The 18,763-nt window shown below is 45.7% G+C and overlaps 1 protein-coding gene across 11 annotated transcripts in view; it reads left to right on the plus strand.

The window, feature by feature from the left end:
• Window positions 1–18,763, plus strand: part of RIOX2 (ribosomal oxygenase 2) — a 40,047-nt gene continuing 21,284 nt past the window's right edge. For 4 of the 11 annotated variants that reach the window (XR_006408737.3, XR_008957407.1, XM_048214855.2 and 1 more), the window contains exons 1-5: window positions 1–50; window positions 5,166–5,637; window positions 9,420–9,539; window positions 10,629–10,757; window positions 15,568–15,671. Coding sequence is in view for 4 of the 11 variants with exons in the window: in XM_048214855.2 (XP_048070812.1) it covers window positions 5,203–5,637; window positions 9,420–9,539; window positions 10,629–10,757; window positions 15,568–15,671 (788 nt within the window). In the remaining 7 variants the exon portion in view is untranslated. Of the gene's footprint in view, window positions 51–150; window positions 314–354; window positions 1,049–2,656; window positions 4,332–5,165; window positions 5,638–9,419; window positions 9,540–10,628; window positions 10,758–15,567; window positions 15,672–18,763 lie in introns of those variants that run through there. The other 7 variants (XR_008957403.1, XR_008957404.1, XR_008957405.1 and 4 more) reach the window with 4 other exon arrangements.

Consider the following 18,763-nt stretch of genomic DNA (forward strand, 5'->3'; position numbering starts at 1 on the left):
CCCAGCCGCCGCCCCGCCCGCTCGCGGCCGCGCGCAACAGGCCGAGCCGGGTGAGTGGAGTGGTGTCCGCCCGCTGTCCCGTGCTGTCGTCGGCGGGGTCGTGAGCGCCCTCCCGGCGCCAGAGCGCGGGTGTGGGTGGGGTCTGGGGGGAGACCTGAGAGCCGAGCCGAGCCCCCGGGAGCCTCGGGACCGCTGGGCCCGGGCTGGCGGGCGGTGGTGCTTTCGGCACCGCGGACGCGCGCTGACGCGCTCCATGATTCCGGGGACCGGGGCAGGGAGGACACGCCGGGTCTGTTGCTGCCCGGATGGAGGGGTAGGGTCACGAGTGACCTGGGCACCGAGAGGCCCCCGTGAGCCGCCGGTGGTCTGGAGACTGGGGACGAGCGCTCGGAAAGTTTGGGGGCTCGGTAGGGAGGGTGACGCTCGCGCTGGCCCCCGCGGCGGGCTGCCTGGGAGCGCGGCCTCCACGTGGGTTGTGCTTCTGGCGTCAGGTCGGGCCTAGGAGCCAAGCTTTACAGCTGCGGAGCCTGCAGCCCGGGCTGCGGGGCAGGGCAGCTGCGGCCCTCTTGTCCCGCCCTGACTTTAAAATTCCAGCTTCCACTTGCAGTTGCCTCAGCAAGTGTGACTAGCGTGGCAGCCCGACAGTGGGTTGTCCAACAGGTTAGCAGGGCCAGGTTGTTCACTGTGTTTTCAGGAAGGAGGGGCCTGGGAGTCACAGGATGTGATTAGTCCACTAATTAACTGTAAATTAGGCGCCAGGCCATTGATTTCACCGGACTCGCGTTTAAGTGGAGGAGCTTGGTTTTCCCAGCCTCTGCCACAGTCTCTTGGATGGATGGTTTTGCCTCTTTGTCCTCATCCTTTGTAACGTCGTGGGTCACCGAAATACGTAAATGTGGTATCATCTATTTTCTCTTTAAAATACGACTAAGGATAACTACCAGTCACAGCTTTAGGTCAACAGGAGAACCACTTTTCCTTTTGGATAAACATTTCTGTTGGGAAAAAAAAGAAACGTTTTAGGTTGGCCCAGGTAACCTCCTTACAGGTAATATTTCTGTCCTGTGTGTGCGTTTACTTGAGCAGAATTTGACTATCATCCTCTATGTGAATGAATCTAAAATTCCTGTACAGCATTTACTACGTTAATGCGGATTTCTAAGCCCCAGCTACCGGAAGTGCTAATCCGATAGGCTTGATATGGGGCCCAGAAATGTGCATGTCAAGTGCTCTTGGTGATGCACTGTAAAATACTGCTGTGAAGATTATAAAGACACACCTCCCGCCCCTGGTTGGTGATAACCACTGAGAGCCAATGTGCCATTCAGCTCTGACAGTGCAGTCGAATACCCAAGCTACAGCTGCCGTCAGAATAATCCACCCCCCCGAAAAAACTTTGTTTTCCCCAACACTGTTTTGTGTAAGGGTTTTGAGGATTTTTTTTCTCTAAAACTGTCTACAAAAGATGGAAAAGGAAAATTCAGCAAAATTTCTTGGGGAGCCATGTGCCACGTTCTGTGCTAGGCTCTGGGAATGTGCAGATAGCTGTTGCCATCAGGAAGCTGGGTTGGCTTCTTTGTCCGTGAATATTACTACAGAAAAGAAGGTTAGGACACTCACAAATATAAAGGCTCTGTTTATATTTATTGGCTGTGGAATGGTTATCTGTATTGATTTTATTGTAGAGTTCATTCTTTAAAGTTGTTTAGTTTTTTTAAATCTATGGACAGCTAGTAAAATATGAACTGAGTTTTGATTTAATCTTTTTATACTTTAATGTTTATAGTCAACTCAGATTGGAAACATTTGCTTTTACTTTAAAAATTGAAATATAATTGATATATAACATTAGTTTCAGGTATATAAATTGATTTGCTATTTGTATACATTAAGTGATACAAATTGCTTTTTTTTTTTTTTCAAGATTTTAATTTATTTGAGACCGAGAGTGAGCAAGAGAGGAGAGAGCACAAGCCAGAGGAGAAGCAGAGGGAGAAGGAGGAGCGTGCTCCCCACTGAGCAGCGAGCCGGATGTGGGTTAGGGTTAGGGTTAGATGAGCTGAAGGCAGCCGCTTAACCGACTGAGCCACCCAGGCGCCCCCCAATTGCTTTTTTAAAGCCTTTTTTCCTGTAGCTTTATAAAAATATTTACTCTGACTTCTGTTTGGGTGGTCTGTGAGGTTTATGGTCAGGCTTGTGTTGACTTTACTTTTCTAGACAAAGGTTTTCCTTGTTTAATTACTATATTTTTTAGATTCTGAGATAGGCTTTTTTACTTTTTGCTTTCTTTGAAATTGTGATGCATCTTAAAATTTTTACATGTTTAATGTGGTAGAATATGCCATCTCATCTCCCCACCACCCCCAAAGCTGTTAAAAAGAATGGTTGTCTTACAATATGGGTAGTGTGAGAATCAGAGAAATAGAGTATTTGCCCAGTAACCTCTAAGTCAGTTTCCAATTAACTGAGCCTCAAATCGTTTCAATATGAACATAGAGAAACAAGAAATGATGTAACTTTTGGCAATATAAATAGTGAAATTTATATTCTAACAAAAGCATTTGTTATGCAGTGCTGGGTTTATTTTATTAGTGATTGTAGATGGGAAAAATGCTTTAAGTGATTTTATTTTTGACTTAAGTATTTTGTGCACTTTGTTTAACCACACTTCCTGGTGAATGTGCTTATACTGTATTCTTAAATTGTGCTTAAAGAAAAGCCTTTCATTGGCACCTTCCTGCTGTCCATATCCCTTAAATAAATTTTAAACTGACCAGTTGTGAGAGATAAGAGATATACGGCTGAATATGAAATTACTTTTTCATTATAGCGTAGCTTAATGATACAAACCTTCTGAAGCAATTTGACACTTTTAAAAAATTGGGGGCGGTGTGTTGGGGTCTCTAAGACCAACCCTAGGTTCAGTGATTTTCTGGGACTCACAGCTGATTTATTATAGCAAAAGACTAGGTGCTTAATTGGCCCAGCAACTAGTTGTGCCAATACGTATGAAATGTTGCCAACCGGGGAAGCTCATCAGACACCTCAGAACTCAGGGTTTTTATTGGGGGCTGACCACAATAGGCATCCTCTGCCTGGCACCAAGCCCCAACCCAAATTCCAGACTCCCAGAAGGAAAACAGGTGTTCATTATAAATCAGAGTGCACAAACAATTTAGGCACCATGAGTCACTCTTACCAGTTAAAGGTGGTGGGAATGCTCCCGAAGTCTAAGTTCTCAGACAATAGCCATACACGGGGCCTTTCTAAGGATAGGCAGTAACTCTTCTGAACTAGCCACGCTCTTTACTGAATCTGTCTTCATATCTCCTTGTTTCTACACCACATCTGGGTTCCAAGTACTAGCAGTACTTTGTCTCACTGAAGCCTTGATTCTTTAGTTGAGATATCAAACTGGTCTGGGAAACTCAAGAGGAGTAGGGAACATGTTCAGAAAATGTGACTTACGGATGACATATCCTCGAGGAAGGGAAGCTTGAGTCTGGCGCCTTAAACCACTCGGCCATCCTGATGGATGACATATCCTAAAACACCGAAGTTTGGTTTTTTTTTCTAAGCTTAAACCCTTATTCCTCCAATGCGAGCTTTTAGTGTTGGTTGGCTTTCCACCTGGGTCCTGCATTTCCCTATCAAAAGCACTTGATCTGTTTATGGCTGCAAAGTTTAGAAGCTAAAATGAGGCCACCTAGAGTTGTATATTTTGATGTTTCCACTTCCTAAATTGTTCAATTTACATTGAGTTGCATTCATTTATAAATTAGTCACAGTGTGTAACGTGTATTTCCAGGGTTCTTTCTTGCCAGACCAGACCACTAATTCTACTTAGTCCACAGTGTAGCTGAAATATACCTTAGTTATAGTAACAAAAGAGCAGAAAACTGTTCCTACAATTCTGCTAGCCCTACAAAACAAAACCATAACATCTATAAGTTACTGGACTCTGGGAAAAATTGTTTTTTTATAAGCGTAATGGTTCTTAGTCTTTTTTGAGGGGTCAGGGACTCCTTTAAGAATCGGGTGAGATCAATGTGCCCACCCCCCCAAATACATAGATATACATACACTTTGAAATAGAATCTTGCAGTTTCTGGAAATTCATGTAATTTGAAGTACCATTCTTGAACCCCAGGTGAAGGACAGCTGCATTATAAGTGTGACAGTAGTTGTGGTTTGGGGGCAGTTCTGAGAGGCTCAGTGATGCTGGGGAGTGTCGCTCCTCAGATGTGGTCCCTGGACCAGCAGCAGCATTGTTACCTGCGAGCTTGTTAGAAATGCAGAATCTCAGCCCTGCCTCAGATATAGACGCCCAGGTGAGGAGTGTGCGTGTTAAACTTGGGGGCAGCTCTGTGTCCGAAGTTACTGATGTTGGTATTTTATTTTGTCTTCTTTTAGTTTAAAAGTTAAAGGTTTTTAAAGATGGGGTGTAACTATCTTTAGCTTTTACTTTGCAGCCTGTAACTCGTTTGGTTTTTTTAAATGGGGGCAGGGTTTCCGATAAAGTAGTAATTTTCAGTAATCTGTGAATCAAAAGTGAGGAGGTTGATGTGGTGAGGAAGAGACTTGGGAGCAGGCGGCTTCTTGCTCCAGCCAGCAGGTGACGCCACCAGCCCAGGGCACGTTGGCCGCCTTCCTGAACAGCAGTTGGGGGTGGTGCTGTGCTGAGGAGCACCTGGCAGGGGGCCCCTGTTGGTAGTTCTCGAGGCAAGTGTTTGTAACTCAAGAGTACATCTAATTAGGTTTGGGACCTGGTGCTGACTGAAGCCAAATTCAGGATTTTCGATGGCTGTGTCAGTGGCCACCGGCTGAAACTGTGACCAGGAACTGCCAGGATAGCGGAACCATTCATTTGGGATCATTATACCTCCTGGTAAACAAGCAACGAATTTCACGACTTAGTGCTTATGTACAAGAAAAACATGCTTTCCTTTAGACGACTATGTAATCTGAATGGTGTTTGAGGCTGAACCCTGTCTTGGAACACGTGGTGCTGGCTTGAGGTTCTGTCACATCCTGGAGGAGATGGCATTGACTTCAAGCTCTCGTGAAGGTGGAATGGTCACACAAGCTGTGTGTGCATGATCTGCTAACACGAACACAGGCACTCCTAGGAAACCTAACCACGTGTGTGCTTTGTTCTTTGGTAGGTCCCGTTCCTCACTGCTCTGTCCTGAGGACAGAACGATGCCGAAGAAAGCAAAGCCCACAGGGAAGGGGAAGGAAGAGGGACCTGTTCCCTGTAAGCAGTTGAAGATGGAGGCAGCTGGGGGACCCCCCTTCACTTTGAATTTTGAAAGCCCCAGTGACCTCTTTGAAAGTTTAATCTCACCCATCACGACAGAGACTTTTTTCAGGGAATTCTGGGAGAAGAAGCCCCTTCTCATTCAGAGAGATGACCCTGCAGTGGCCACATATTACCAGTCCCTGTTCAGGCTGTCAGATCTGAAGAGTCTATGCAGCCGGGGTATGTACTATGGAAGAGACATAAATGTCTGCCGGTGTGTCAACGGGAAGAAGAAGGTTTTAAATAAAGATGGCAAAGTGCACTTCCTTCAGCTGAGAAAAGATTTTGATCAGAAAAGGGCAACAATTCAGTTTCACCAACCTCAGAGATTTAAGGTAACAGGTGCTCCCCATTACAGACTCGTTTTATGTGTTAAAGTGCTAACATTTGGCCACAGGTCAGCTCAGGGATGAACCTGGGTGATAGCGTCTTGCCAGTTTGAGAAGAGGTACCACCTGTTTGCTCTTTATTTATTTATTTTTTTTAAAGATTTTATTTATTTATTCGACAGAGATAGAGACAGCCAGCGAGAGAGGGAACACAAGCAGGGGGAGTGGGAGAGGAAGAAGCAGGCTCATAGCGGAAGAGCCTGATGTGGGGCTCGATCCCACAACGCCGGGATCACGCCCTGAGCCGAAGGCAGACGCTTAACCGCTGTGCCACCCAGGCGCCCCACCTGTTTGCTCTTTAAATGCATTCCAAATTAGGAGGTCCTGTGTTATCTTTTGGCTAAACTGTTAGAATCGCCCAACAACTCGGGGACATGATTGGGTGTCATTGCACTGCAAAGACTATATTGCACGTTTATAATCAGTAATGTTTCCTATGGCTGAACTCATTCGCCAAATCTAGTGCATGCCTTTTCCTCGCTTGTCTAAAGGATCTTGAGCCTATTTGTGCTCTGGATAAGGTGTAAGTACTCTTAGATATTTCAGTACAAGTCCTGATTCCAGACAGTTCATCTCAGGCAGTCGTTAGAACTTGAAGTGTTCCTGGAATGCCCACCTTTTGGCCCAGACACCCAAAAAGAATTTATAAATAACTTGCCAGACCAAGTCATGATTTGAATTCAGGAAATATGGACACCACGGTGCTTCTCTCTGAGCTAGTCCTTGACTCCTTTCTTGGCTAGAAGCGGCACTTTTTAAAAAGGGGGTTTTAGACACCTAATAACTATGAACATAAAAGGTCAGTGAAGTTGATTACGTGTAATTTGGTCACAAACCAGTAGAGAGTTATTATCTGGCATATGTGTGGTGTCCTCAGTGGCTATCATTTCTGTACTTTAGAATCACCTTGGGCTTTTTCCCTCCTCATCTGCACATTTCTCCTCTCTGATTCCAGGTGGCCGAGAATGTATTTCCTTTGCCTTGTTGACTCCGCTCTTGGCCAGGTTTATGAAAGTGGGAAGGATGAGCTTTCTCAGTCTAAACTCAGCCCCCGGCCAGACTGGGATGCACCCTGCTTTTTCTCTTTCCACCACTTGAGAGACCGATAGGAGCTCACCCTCTTACAGTGTATGCTGGTTCTAAATAGTTTATTATGAGGAGGTTTAGTGTTGTGTGTGTGTTTAGGAATGTGCATATTAATATCAGGATAGAAAAAGTCTAGAGGCAGTTACCCCTGGCTAGGTTGAGAGACTGTTAGAGTAGACAGTGCCTTGTTTATTGGGTTTCAGAATGTGCACAGGTTCTTATCTAGTTGGTCTGGGAGTGAATAGGAGGTAATCAGAGAGCCCTAAGTTGTTCCTCACCTTCTTTGGATAATCCCTATGTCAGAGTCTAGGTGAGTTTACCAAATCACATGTGTTCACTTTTTGGACCTTCTTTTATTATTCAAATTAATATTTATTTGAGAGAGCATGTGCAGAGGGAAGAGTAGAGGAAGAGGGAGAAGCCAACTCTCTGTGGAAATGAGATATCTCAGGAGCCTGAGATATGACCCGAGCTGAAGTCAGACGCTTAACTCACTGAGCCACCCACGCACCCCACTTGGGAACCTTCTAACAGACATTCGAAATAGGGCATTCATTGTGGTCTCTATTTTACATGTGAAAAAACTGGAGTTCCGAGATGTGACTTTTCCACAGCTGCTAAAATAAGGACCCCTGACTCCAAACCTGAGGCATTTTCCTACCGTACTTGTAAAGATGTTAATTGAAATGTCGCAGGGCTTAAGCACGTTTGTTTTTGCCTTCCGTTGGGTGCGTCCACGGACTTCTGGTCTTAGCAGCTGCATTCAGTTGTGGTTTTTATGGGGAGGTCAGGTCAGTGCAGAGAGGAGGTTGTACCCAGCCAGGGCAGAGGCTTCCACCTTCCCTTTTTACCGCTCTGGGGTCCTCCTTGGCATCTCCAGACATAGTTGGGAGTCCTGACTTAAAGCAGACAGGTTTTAAGAGCCTTGTTTGTGCCTAAGTCAATGTCGGTGAAGCAATAACACTTGTGTATTGCTTTGCAATTTAAATAAGTTTGCAGATAAGTTGTTTTACGCTGTTCCCAAAAGACTTTTTGGGGGAGTCCTCCTTTTACAAATAAAGAAGCTAAAGTCATTTAGTTTGTAACTACAACTTGGATTGAGGAGGTTTGACTTCATATCTCTTTCTACTAGGCTATACTTGGCAGATTCAGAAGCTAAAGGTCCAGGAGAAATGGAAAAATTGTGCACCCTTATGGTCCTGAGATACTTCTCAGGCCCTCAGAAGGAGAAGCCCTGGTTTTCTAATGGTTCCAGTTACAGTATAGATGTAATTACAGAGCCAGGTCCTGCTGGCCCCTCCCTGGTATAAACTAGGCTCTTTGGGAGCTCTCTTAACTCTTTGGAGCTATTCAGAAGCCATTAAATTATTCTTCCTCTGTTAAGTAGAACCCTTGATCTATAAATAGAGTAGCCCAGTAGTCTTTATAAAGATGTCTCCCAAAGCTTTTTTCATACTGACCTAATTCTTTCCCACTTGATACTTTTAATACTGTAGATCCTTTTTGAGTCAAATGGTAGGATTGACTCCCAAGCTGTGGTCATTGGTTTACTCACCAAATTTTTAAAAATACATTTTAGTGTCTTGTGTGTGCCAGGCACCGTACATTCGTATACTTGAGACTGAATGTCTTTAATATCCGTTAGTGTCCTTGTCGGTGACTTGTGATTTCTTTAAGATGATTCCTAGAGAGGCAGTACAGGGCCAGGGCTGAAGGGCTCAAGCCAGGCCTCCTGGATTTATGTCCTGGCTCCGTCATGTTTTAGCCGTGTGTTCTCGTGCTTCGGTGTCCTCATCTGTGAACCGGACAGTATGATTTTGCTCCCCTTATGAGATGGGTTGTTGGGAGGGTTATATAATCAGTATACGTAAAGCACTTAGAAACAAGCCTGGCAGAGAAGTGCGAATATCCATGTGGCCTAATTGCTACCTCCCCTCTCTTCATCAGCTTGGGAAAATCAGCATTTATATTCTCTTCCCCTCTCTCTCTCTCTCTCTCTCTCTCTCTCTCACTGCTGTAGAACTCTCCCTGCACACCCCCCACTCCCACCCCTGCACAAAAAGCTTGTTTTTTAAGTCCTTCTCATTTCAGTAAGGTGAACCAGGCACTAACTAATTGCCCAGCCGAAGTCCGGAGGGTTTTAGTCCCCTTCCCCTTGCAACAGCTGTCGTACTTCGTCCCTCACAGGCCGTCCCTGTGCTGCTTCCAGGGTGCGTGTCCACCTCCCCTTCTCCCCCACCTCCCTCCTCATCTCCCGCCTGCGCTGCTTAGTAGCTTCCCGACCTATGTCTCTTGCTTTTCTCCAGGCCACTCTCCACACAGTCGCCAGACTGAGCTTTCCAAACTGTACATTAGATCGTGTCATTGCCCTGCTTAAATTCCTGCATGACTCCTGATTGCCTGCCTTGCCAGTTTCCCAGTTTTCTGTGGTGTTCTGCACTAGGATGGAAGATTCTTGAGGGCAGAGGTGTTGGCTCTTTCCCTGCTGAATTCTCGGGTATCTGGAACATGATAGTGTGCAGTAGAGACTTGCTAAGTGAATAAGAACATGTTCTTCCTCTTGTTCTGATACATTTTTCACCTCTTCTTCCACCCACATCCATCCCTCCCTCCCTCCCTCCCTCCCTCCCTCTCTTTTTAAGGATGAGCTTTGGAGGATCCAGGAGAAGCTAGAATGCTACTTTGGCTCCTTGGTTGGCTCGAATGTATACATAACCCCTGCAGGATCCCAGGGCCTCCCACCCCATTATGATGATGTGGAGGTAAGTGGACGAAAATTGTTCTGCTCGGGGAAGGAGTCACTGCGAGCCTGGGTTAGATGTCAGGGTTCAGGTCGGCTCCCTGTCCTTCTTGCTGTGTGGTCCCCGAGATCTTGAGCCCACCTAGGTGTTGGGTCCGATGAATCCTGCCAAACTGGTTTCCTGCTTTTCCTCAAAGGGGAGAGATGGTTTCTAGCCTTACTGATACAAAGAGCTACACATGCCTGTGAAACAGGTATTTATCGAATTTGTCTACAGAAAAGCATGATTAGTTTTTTCTTTAATTTTACAACATAAGGGTTTTTAGTAAAGTGAGGTCACGAGTAATCCTTACATCTGCGTTCATTTTGTCCTTTGTCAGGAGCTGCCAAAAATAGATAATTTTTTCCATTTGTGAAAATCTTGGGGCAGCTTGAATGAAGGTCATGGTTTCACTTAAAGCGCTGGCACCTTGACAAGTGTGGATTGACTCCCATGTGCCTGCCAGACAAGTCAGCTCTTCGGCCTGGGTGTCCCTCTCTTCATTTTTATGCTGATGCAAGGTTAGGAACACAGAGCTCTTAGTAAAAAGCCCCTTTTCGCCCCTTTGAAAGCAGTTTCATACCAATCCATTTCCCACAAGTTTTTGTTTTTATTGTTAATATTTTAAACAGAGCTTGAATATATCTTTGGCTGAGAGAAGAATAAAAAACGTGAAGTTTTTCTATCTGCCAAGGATGATATTCAGGATTTTAGACCCTGAGGAATATCTGAAACTTGGCTTTTCCATCAGAGATTATGGGCTTTCAGCTGTCTGATAGAAGATTTAAAGGCAGGAGATGGGGGGATATCAAGAACCCAGTGAGGCTTTTTTACAGTGAAGAAAATGAATACCTTCCAGTATCCGGGGTCATGATTACCTGTTTTTAAAAGTGAAAACCAGCAGTGGCAACTTTTAAGTGCAGGGTGAAGTGCAGCACTGATCTCTCATTTATATTTTTTATCTGAAATTTGTAATTCGTCTAAGCCTTTGAGGGCTGGTCCTCTAGCATCACTCTGCCTCACGATTGTCAGGAAGCTCGCTGACACTCCCGGGTCCTGTGCTCTCTGTAGGTCTTCATCCTGCAGCTGGAAGGAGAGAAACACTGGCGTCTCTACCACCCCACTGTGCCCCTGGCACGGGAGTACAGCGTGGAGTCCGAGGACAGGATTGGGAGGCCGGCACACGAATTCACGCTGAAGGTACGGGACCTCCGTCACGGCTGCTGCTCCTGATGCGGGTTCAGGTTTGGGGTTGAGTGTGTGTGCGGTGGTCCCCGTGGGAATATATGCAAGCGCATGGGGTCAGGCTGGCTCTCACTTGTTAGCGCCTGCAGCTTCTAAAGGAGACATGGTGTTTGTACTTGTAGAATTGATATGAGGAAACAAGTTCATTTTACAAACAACCTGTTTCCAGATATAATCCAAGTTCAGCAGGAGTGGATTGTGAATTCATTGACCACCGACTCTAGAGTAGAAGTGGAAGGTTTGGCCTTGGGCAGCTTCACCAAATCTAAGACAGCCGTCGGGACCGGGCTGTAGCTTGCTTAGGCAGACACAGCTAGGGAACCCTTAGTATTTTTGTTGGAAAAATTCTAGCCTGACCCACTTTCCTCCTGATTGTACAGTAGACTCTCTCTGCATGCCCCTTGCTTCCCCCTGTGTATAGTCACCAAAAGAGTAGTAATAATCTTTGTATGTAGTAATTAAGGAATCTTCCTCCAGGAAGCCAGGTGGCTTGATCATGATGACTGGTTCACTGGCTTCTTGCTATAGAGAGTCTGTCTTTGAGCAGTTAGCCTGGATGGGATCACAGCCAATCCCTAGCAGGTGAGATTGCTGAGAAAAAAATCTTAGAGGGGCAAGAATAGGTACATAATTCAACTTTATATGTTGAATTAAGATATAACAGCCCAAATCATTCCAAAAATTCTACCAACCTGATATACTTGCATATAGTTATTATTTTTGTGTTTCTTGTGTCTTGAACTTATAATTAGTTGTAATTACTCAATGTGTTATGGCCCTTTCTTGATTTTAAAAATTTTGCCTGCTTGCCTGTGACTGGGAGAAACAATCTCCCTTTTAGGATGTGTGTTTATATTACAGGAAGATTTGAATAAATACAATAAAGGTACCCTTCATTTTTCTCTAAGTTCTTGGTCAGCAGTCAGCAAATTGTGGCCCATGGGCCAAAAACATGCCCTTCTGCCTGTTTTTGTAAATCAGGTTTACTGGAACACAGCCACCTCCATTCCTTATTTGCCGTCTAGGTCTGCATTCACATTGCTCCTGCCGACTTGGCTGGTCGCCACAGAGACCACGTGGCCCACAGACCACATATTTGCTATGGAGCCCTTTACTGAAAGAGTTCACCAACCCTCCCTCTTGGTGAAGCATGTCTAATAGGCTCTTGGTTGATTATTTTTAGGCCAAAGATTAAGCTATCCATGGTCTCTGAGGTCAGGGCTGAGTGACCTAGCCTGGCTACTTGCCATGCCCAAGGAGGTTGGTCTTCCTAGCGGTCTTCAGGTGTAGATGGTGTGGGTTCTGGGCAGTGGTGCTGGGAGACTGGGAGGAGATGGGGTGATGCCCATTAATCACACCCACCCTATCTCAGTTCATTAAGAGCAGCCCTGAGTCTCCTAGGAGCAGAAAGACCAGCATTGTCTACTGTGGGTTTTTTTCCAAGTTGCACGTTTGTAATACATCTGGGTTTTAAAGCAGCAAAGCTCTTCAAATGAAATCTTGCGTAAATGCCCAGTGTATGAAACAGAAAAGCTGAGTCACTCCGGGTGGGGTGGGCATGAAGGCCACAGTGAGGGTCACTAGAGCCGGGGTCTCGGGATTAAGACCCCTCCTGCAATGGAAACGCCACTCTGGTTTGGGGATCTGATACACGTGGGTCTGAATTTAGCTGCTGTCCCTTAAGAGCTGTGCATTCTTGGGCAAGTTATTTATCTCAGTCTCAGTTTCTCCTTTATTGAAAAGGAGATCGTAATATTTACCTTGTAGGTTATAAGAATTGAAAAGTATGTTTTGATGCCTCCTTTGAAATGCAGTTCCATGGAAGAGATGGCTCTATGTCAGTATATTTATTGCTGCTTATCAAATTCCCACAAATTCAGTGGCTTAAAACAACACAGATTTATTAACTTATAGTTCTGAGGCTCAGCAGTCCAAAAGGGATTTGGTTTCACTTGGCTGAAATCAGGTATTGGCAAGACTGAGTTCCTTCCAGAGCCTCTAGGGAAAAGTCCATTTCCACGCTTTTTCCAGCTTCCAGAGGCCTCCTGCATTCCTTGGCTCACGGCCCTTCCTCCATCTGCAAAGCCAGCAGCATAGAGCCTAGTCTTTCTCCCACTGCCATCGTTGTGGGTCTCTCTTCCCGTTCCCTCTTCCACTTGTAATTACATTGTACCTGCCTGGTTAATCCGGAATAATTCCCCTGTCAGCAGCCTTAATTGGCCTCGTCCGTGTGCCCTAAATATTCATAGGTGCCTGGGGTTAGGACGTAGACATCTTCAGGGACCCTGTCACCATGCCCGGTCTTCTCTCCTGCTCTCAGGCACTCCTCCCAGCAGGTTTTCCTCCCCACCATTCCTCCAACCATTCTCCCCAAGGTTACTGGGGACTCCACGTTGTCAAGTACAGTGCTTACCTCCAAGTTCCCATCTCAGCAGCCCCCCTGTCAGCCTCATTGGACACAGTGGGTCACTCCTGCCGCCTTCACTGGGCTTCCGGGATGCCACCTTCCCTTGTTTCTCTTTCCCACTTACTGACTGTTCCTCTTGATTCTCCTTTGCTGTTTTGTCCTCAGTCTTTGCATCTGTGAAAGTTAGGGTGCCAGGGCTTATTTCCTGGACCTCTTTCCTCAGTCCACACCCACTCCCATGATTTTAAATTCCCTCTAGACTGACATATTTTCAGTGCTGTGTTCTGTCTCTAGTTCACCTCTCTAAACTCTAGACTCATATCCAGCTGCCTACTTAATGTCTCCACTAAAAAGGTAAAAGGTATTGCCAATTTAATATTCTGCAAAGCAGACTCCCACTTCCCACCCTGTCCCCAGCCTCCTTCCCTGTAAATTTCTCGCCATTTTCCTGCTTGTTCAGGACAAAACCCTGGGATGTGGGTCTATACAAAAGCCTCCTATTTGGTATCCCCATTGGAGACTTTTCTGACATAGCAACCATAATGATCCTTTTGAGATGCATTGAACCCTTTGCCCAGATCTCCAGTGGCTTTCTATTAAATCCAGAATAAAAGACAAAGTCCTTAAAACAGCCCAGAAAGCCCTGTAATCTGGCCCCTCTGCTGCCTTCTCCTTCACCTCCCATCATTTCCACCCTCATTACTCTCCTGCCACATTGACCAATGCTTTTCAAAGGTGCCAAGCACATTTTCAACCTCAGGACCTTTGCACTGCTCTTCCCTCTGTTTGGAATCCTTTCTGCCCAGGTAGTCCCATGGCTGGGTTGCTCATTTCCTAAAGTCTCAACTGAAATGTCATGGTAGCAGAGTGAGGTTTCAGTACCCATCCTGGATAAAAATGGCACATCTTACCCCAAACACACCCTGCCCCCCACACCCCTGTATGTATCATTCCTCTCCTTCTTCTGCTTCTTTTGCTTTCATTGCACTTACCACCACTTGACCTTATTTATTTACTGCTTTATTTTATCTGCCTTGCTCCACTAGAATGTTTTTATGGTATCTGTTGTCTCTTCTTTCTTCTTAAAATGTTTGCTGTTGTCTTGAATGAACTACAAAAGGGCAGGTCTTATTTTGTTTAATGCTCTATCTCCAGTGCCTAGCGTGGTACCTGGCTTGGGAGGAGGATGGAGATTGGTTAATCAAATGTTTATGGTATGAATAAATGAATGAATGAAGGTCTCGTTCAGAGGGGTGGTACAGAGACACTCAGCAAGTGATAGCTATAATTGTGAGTAAAACATTTGCCTGAAATAGTAATTTCCCTGTCAGTTTGGTGTCATTTGGGGTGAATGAGCCACCAAGATAGCTGTTATGAATATATTTAATTGTATATTTTTTCTTGCTTTAAGGAAAATCTTAACATTAAAAAAAGCTTTTCTTTTTCTTTTTTTATTTTTTATTTTTTAAAGATTTTATTTTATTTATTCGACAGAGATAGAGACAGCCAGCGAGAGAAGGAACACAAGCAGGGGGAGTGGGAGAGGAAGAAGCAGGCTCATAGCGGAAGAGCCTGATGTGGGGCTCGATCCCAAAACGCCGGGATCATGCCCTGAGCCGAAGGCAGACGCTTAACCGCTGTGCCACCCGGGCGCCCCTTCTTTTTCTTTTTAATCTGCTATTTCTTGAGCTGCCCCTCCAGGGCCCATGCTCTTAACCAGTGAGCCAGAGCCAGACTGCTTCCTGTGGTTGCAGGTTTTTTGGTTTTTCATCTGGGTGGGATTAGGGAGGATGTAGCTTCAGGAGTGATTTAGGAAGGATATTTCTGTCTGAATTTTGGGTCATTGCCTCCATTTTACAGGTGAAGGAACTGAGGCCTTGAGGGGTTCAGTAATTTCCTGGGGTCACTAACCAGTAAGTGGGAACATCTGTTTGACTCTAAAGCTCCTGCCGTTTGCCACTGCACCATTTGAAGGGTGGAGAAGGAGGGTGCAGGCTTCCCAGGATGTCACCTGCTTGATCCCTGGATTGGGGCGGGACAGTTTCAGGTGAACCTACTCTCAGCTCATGAATAAAGAAAGTGACTTCACATACTGAAACCCTCTCCAGGATTGGGGTTCACAGGCACGGTGAAGCTAGACTAGTGGGATCCCAGGAGCCCAGCATACAGACCACCTCAGGAATCACAAAGTAGAAGGTTTCTAGAATGGAGAACTCTTCTATTCTATTCTATTCTATTCTACTCTATTCTATTCTATTCTATTCTATTCTAGGAGAGCCTATTTTTGTCTAAGACACAGAGGATTGAAAGACTTCCTCCTTATTAACTCCCTTCTCCCATTTATTTTTCTTCCTTTAGCCAGGTGATTTCCTGTACTTCCCCAGAGGGACCATTCACCAAGCGGACACCCCTCCAGGGCTGGCCCACTCTACTCACGTGACCATCAGCACCTACCAGAACAAGTAAACACTCTCCTCCCAGCCTAGCATCCCAGGGAAGCTCAAGTTGTGGCCCATGGCAACTGCATTCAGAAGGGAATGAGTGGGTTGGCCACTGCTGTCCAGCTTATCCAGCCTCAGGGGTTCGGGCTCCCTTACTAACTTCTGATTCCTTTAGAGTCCTGTCCATGCCATTGGCCCATCTGGGATTCCTCCCGGGAACGTCATGAACCTACTATATAGTACATTGGGAGTTGCCCAGTGAAGGCTCATAGTTTGGGAAGAAAGAACCACAGCTGTGGCGGTGTGTTAGTGATGCCGGGCTGGACTTGTAGTCTCTCTCTTTTTAACACTTTTTTATTGCAGTAAAATATTTATAACATAGAATATGCCACTTTAACCATTTTTAACTGTACAATTTGGTGACATTAATTACATTCACGCCATTGTGCAACAATCACCACTGTTTGCAAAACATTTTCTTCACCCCACACAGAAACTCTGTATCCATTGAAACTTCCAGATCTCTTTTAAGGTTTCCACTTTTTATACAAGTTCATGAAATTTAGGAAAGGAAGTCTGGAACAGTGAGACCTAAAAGCACATGAGCTGAAAACAGTTCTAATTAAAACCGTGTTCCATTTTGGTGAGCGCCACCTCACAGGGCCTGGGCGGCCGTGGCCTCCCTGTGTGTGGTTTCTCGTTCACACTGCCAGTCGTCGATGTCCTGCAGCATGCAGGCACTAGACCCTGTGCCGTTGCTGGGAATGCAGGCCTGGGACTGCACTTGCACTCTGAAAGTGGTGGTAGGAGGGGAGACGGATCGGGAAGTAGATAGCAGTGGGATAACTCCCATCATGGCTTTGCCAGGGAGACTCCTAAGGAGCACAGATGAATGCACTGAGCCAAGATGGGGCGTGAGGGAAGGCTTCAGAAATGACTTGACCCCCCAGCTGAGTGAGTCTTCAAGGATGAGTCAGCAGAGGTGGGTCAGACGGTCAGTGTAGGAGAGGCATCCCAGTCCCAGTGGACAGCAGGTCCCCTCCTACCTTCAGAGCCATAACTTGCAAGACAAGTTAGTGAGCATTACTTTTGCTTCCTCATCTGGCTTTTCTGGGTGAAATGAACCCCTGTGTTGAGAGGCTGACCAGAGGAACTAGCTGGAGCCTGGCCTACAGTTAGTGTAGTCCTTGCCCACAAGTAGGCCAAAGCTTGTATTAGCTTCCTTTATGAAAAACGCTCTTCTCCCTGTGGGTAGGTAGATTCCTTACATAGCCGGGAACAGAAAGTCACCAAGGCCAGCTCAAGAAGAGCAGGAAAAATTGAGGGAGTGGGGTCGTAAGAACTGGCACAGGGCCCGCCTCGGGGAGGCTGGAACCAGTTCACAGTGGATGCCAAGCAGCTCTGGGACTTGGCAGCCAGTTTGGCCCCAGGAGTGTGCACGTAGCCTCTGGTATCCTCCCATTAATGTGACTCAGCTAATCCCCCTTTCTGTGATTCTCCGTCTTTTGCCTTCAAATGCTTAATGCCCCCAACTGGTTTTCTAGTAAGTGGTTTTTCATGCACTTGTTTTCCTTCCTCACCTTCTTAATTTACTCATAACATTGACTCATCCATAAGCCGTCATCAGTTATTTGTCTGACCTCCCTTTATCTCACTGGATCTAATAGCTTCTACTTCTGCTAAAACTATTTCCCAATCCCAAGATTGAAGATCTGGTGGGCTGCCCCTGGGTCCCACCAGGGGGTGGTGCCTTTTCTGGTCAGCTGGGGAGGTGGACGGGCACCATGATGGATGAGTCTTAGGTCAGGCTCTGACCTGTGCCTTTATCAGTGGTGCTGGAGCTAGAATGGGACAACCAGGAACTCAGGAACCCTTACTCCCCAGAGATGTCCCTGTGCCGTGGTCCTGGTACCCCGGAAGGCACTGTGGCAGGGTGAGGATTTGGAGCCTTTTCCTAACCCCTCTCAAGGGTAGCATTGTTGGGAACGTTTGGGATCTGGGTGTGAAACCCCAGCAGGTTGATTTGGCTATTTTACCAAAGTGAACCCCTCAAGAGATATTAATCTCAAATTTTGGCCCAAGATCCATTCTGACTCTTGCAAGAACACAGAGCTCAGTTTAACTGCAGTGGCATCTCTCTATGAGCTACTGCCACGTGATTTCACCTGTGACCCTGCACAAGAAGAGCTAATTTTTATGCTGGTAAAAGATCTGCAGGAGGAGGTTCATTCAATCAGATGTGAGGTTGGATGTAACATTAAGTTGCAAAGTGTGAGGACACCAAATGGTAGGCGTCTTAGGGAAGGTGTCGCTGATGTGACTTTTGTCCTCGGACACTTTTTCGGAATGGAAGCATAAAGGTGTTAATTTTGCTTACTGAGTGAGGAGCAAAAGTCATACTGTGAATTCCCATTTTTCACATAGCCAGCAATTTGAAATCTGCTGGTGACACAGAAAATTTTAAACAGAATATTTAAAGAGAGCAACCCCACAGAGCGTTTCTTACAGTGGCACACATTTAGGAGCGAGCCAGTTGTACATGCTCCAGAGAAAGTACAGGTAATTGAACACTGATGCTCATCCCTAGATGTTATTTTTGGCCACTGGATTCTACCCTTCTAGCCCTGCTACAGTTTACCAAGTTGTATATCGATCGTTTTGAAATTGTTGATGTTGGATATCTCACTGAGGAAGAGTGCCCCTCTTTTATAAGGGAAAAGGAAAATGTAACGTGTAACAGTTCAGATAATTACACAGTCCAGGGATTTTGCTGTTACCCTAATTGTATTTCTTTTGGAATTTTTGAACATAAACTATTTTTTAGGTCCTATGATTGTTAAAATTTCCTACAAAGCTCCTCTCATAGACACTTGCGTTACCATTGAAAACATTAAAAATAAATTGGGCCCTTGAAATTCCTACTTTACACCTGTATAGGATTGTGTGGTGTCTTTTAAGAGAAGTCGTGAATAAAGCCTACCTTCCCACCTTTACCTTTCCACATGTGTCTGGGAAAGGGGAGGGAGAGAAGCAGTGTGATTGATGAAGGCCTCAGTTTTTTTGTGCTGAGTGATGTCAAATTAATGGAACACTCAGTGCCTGGAGAGTTGGAA

This window comes from Ursus arctos, unplaced genomic scaffold (genome assembly GCF_023065955.2).
Source record: "Ursus arctos isolate Adak ecotype North America unplaced genomic scaffold, UrsArc2.0 scaffold_4, whole genome shotgun sequence".
Lineage (NCBI taxonomy): Eukaryota > Metazoa > Chordata > Mammalia > Carnivora > Ursidae > Ursus > Ursus arctos.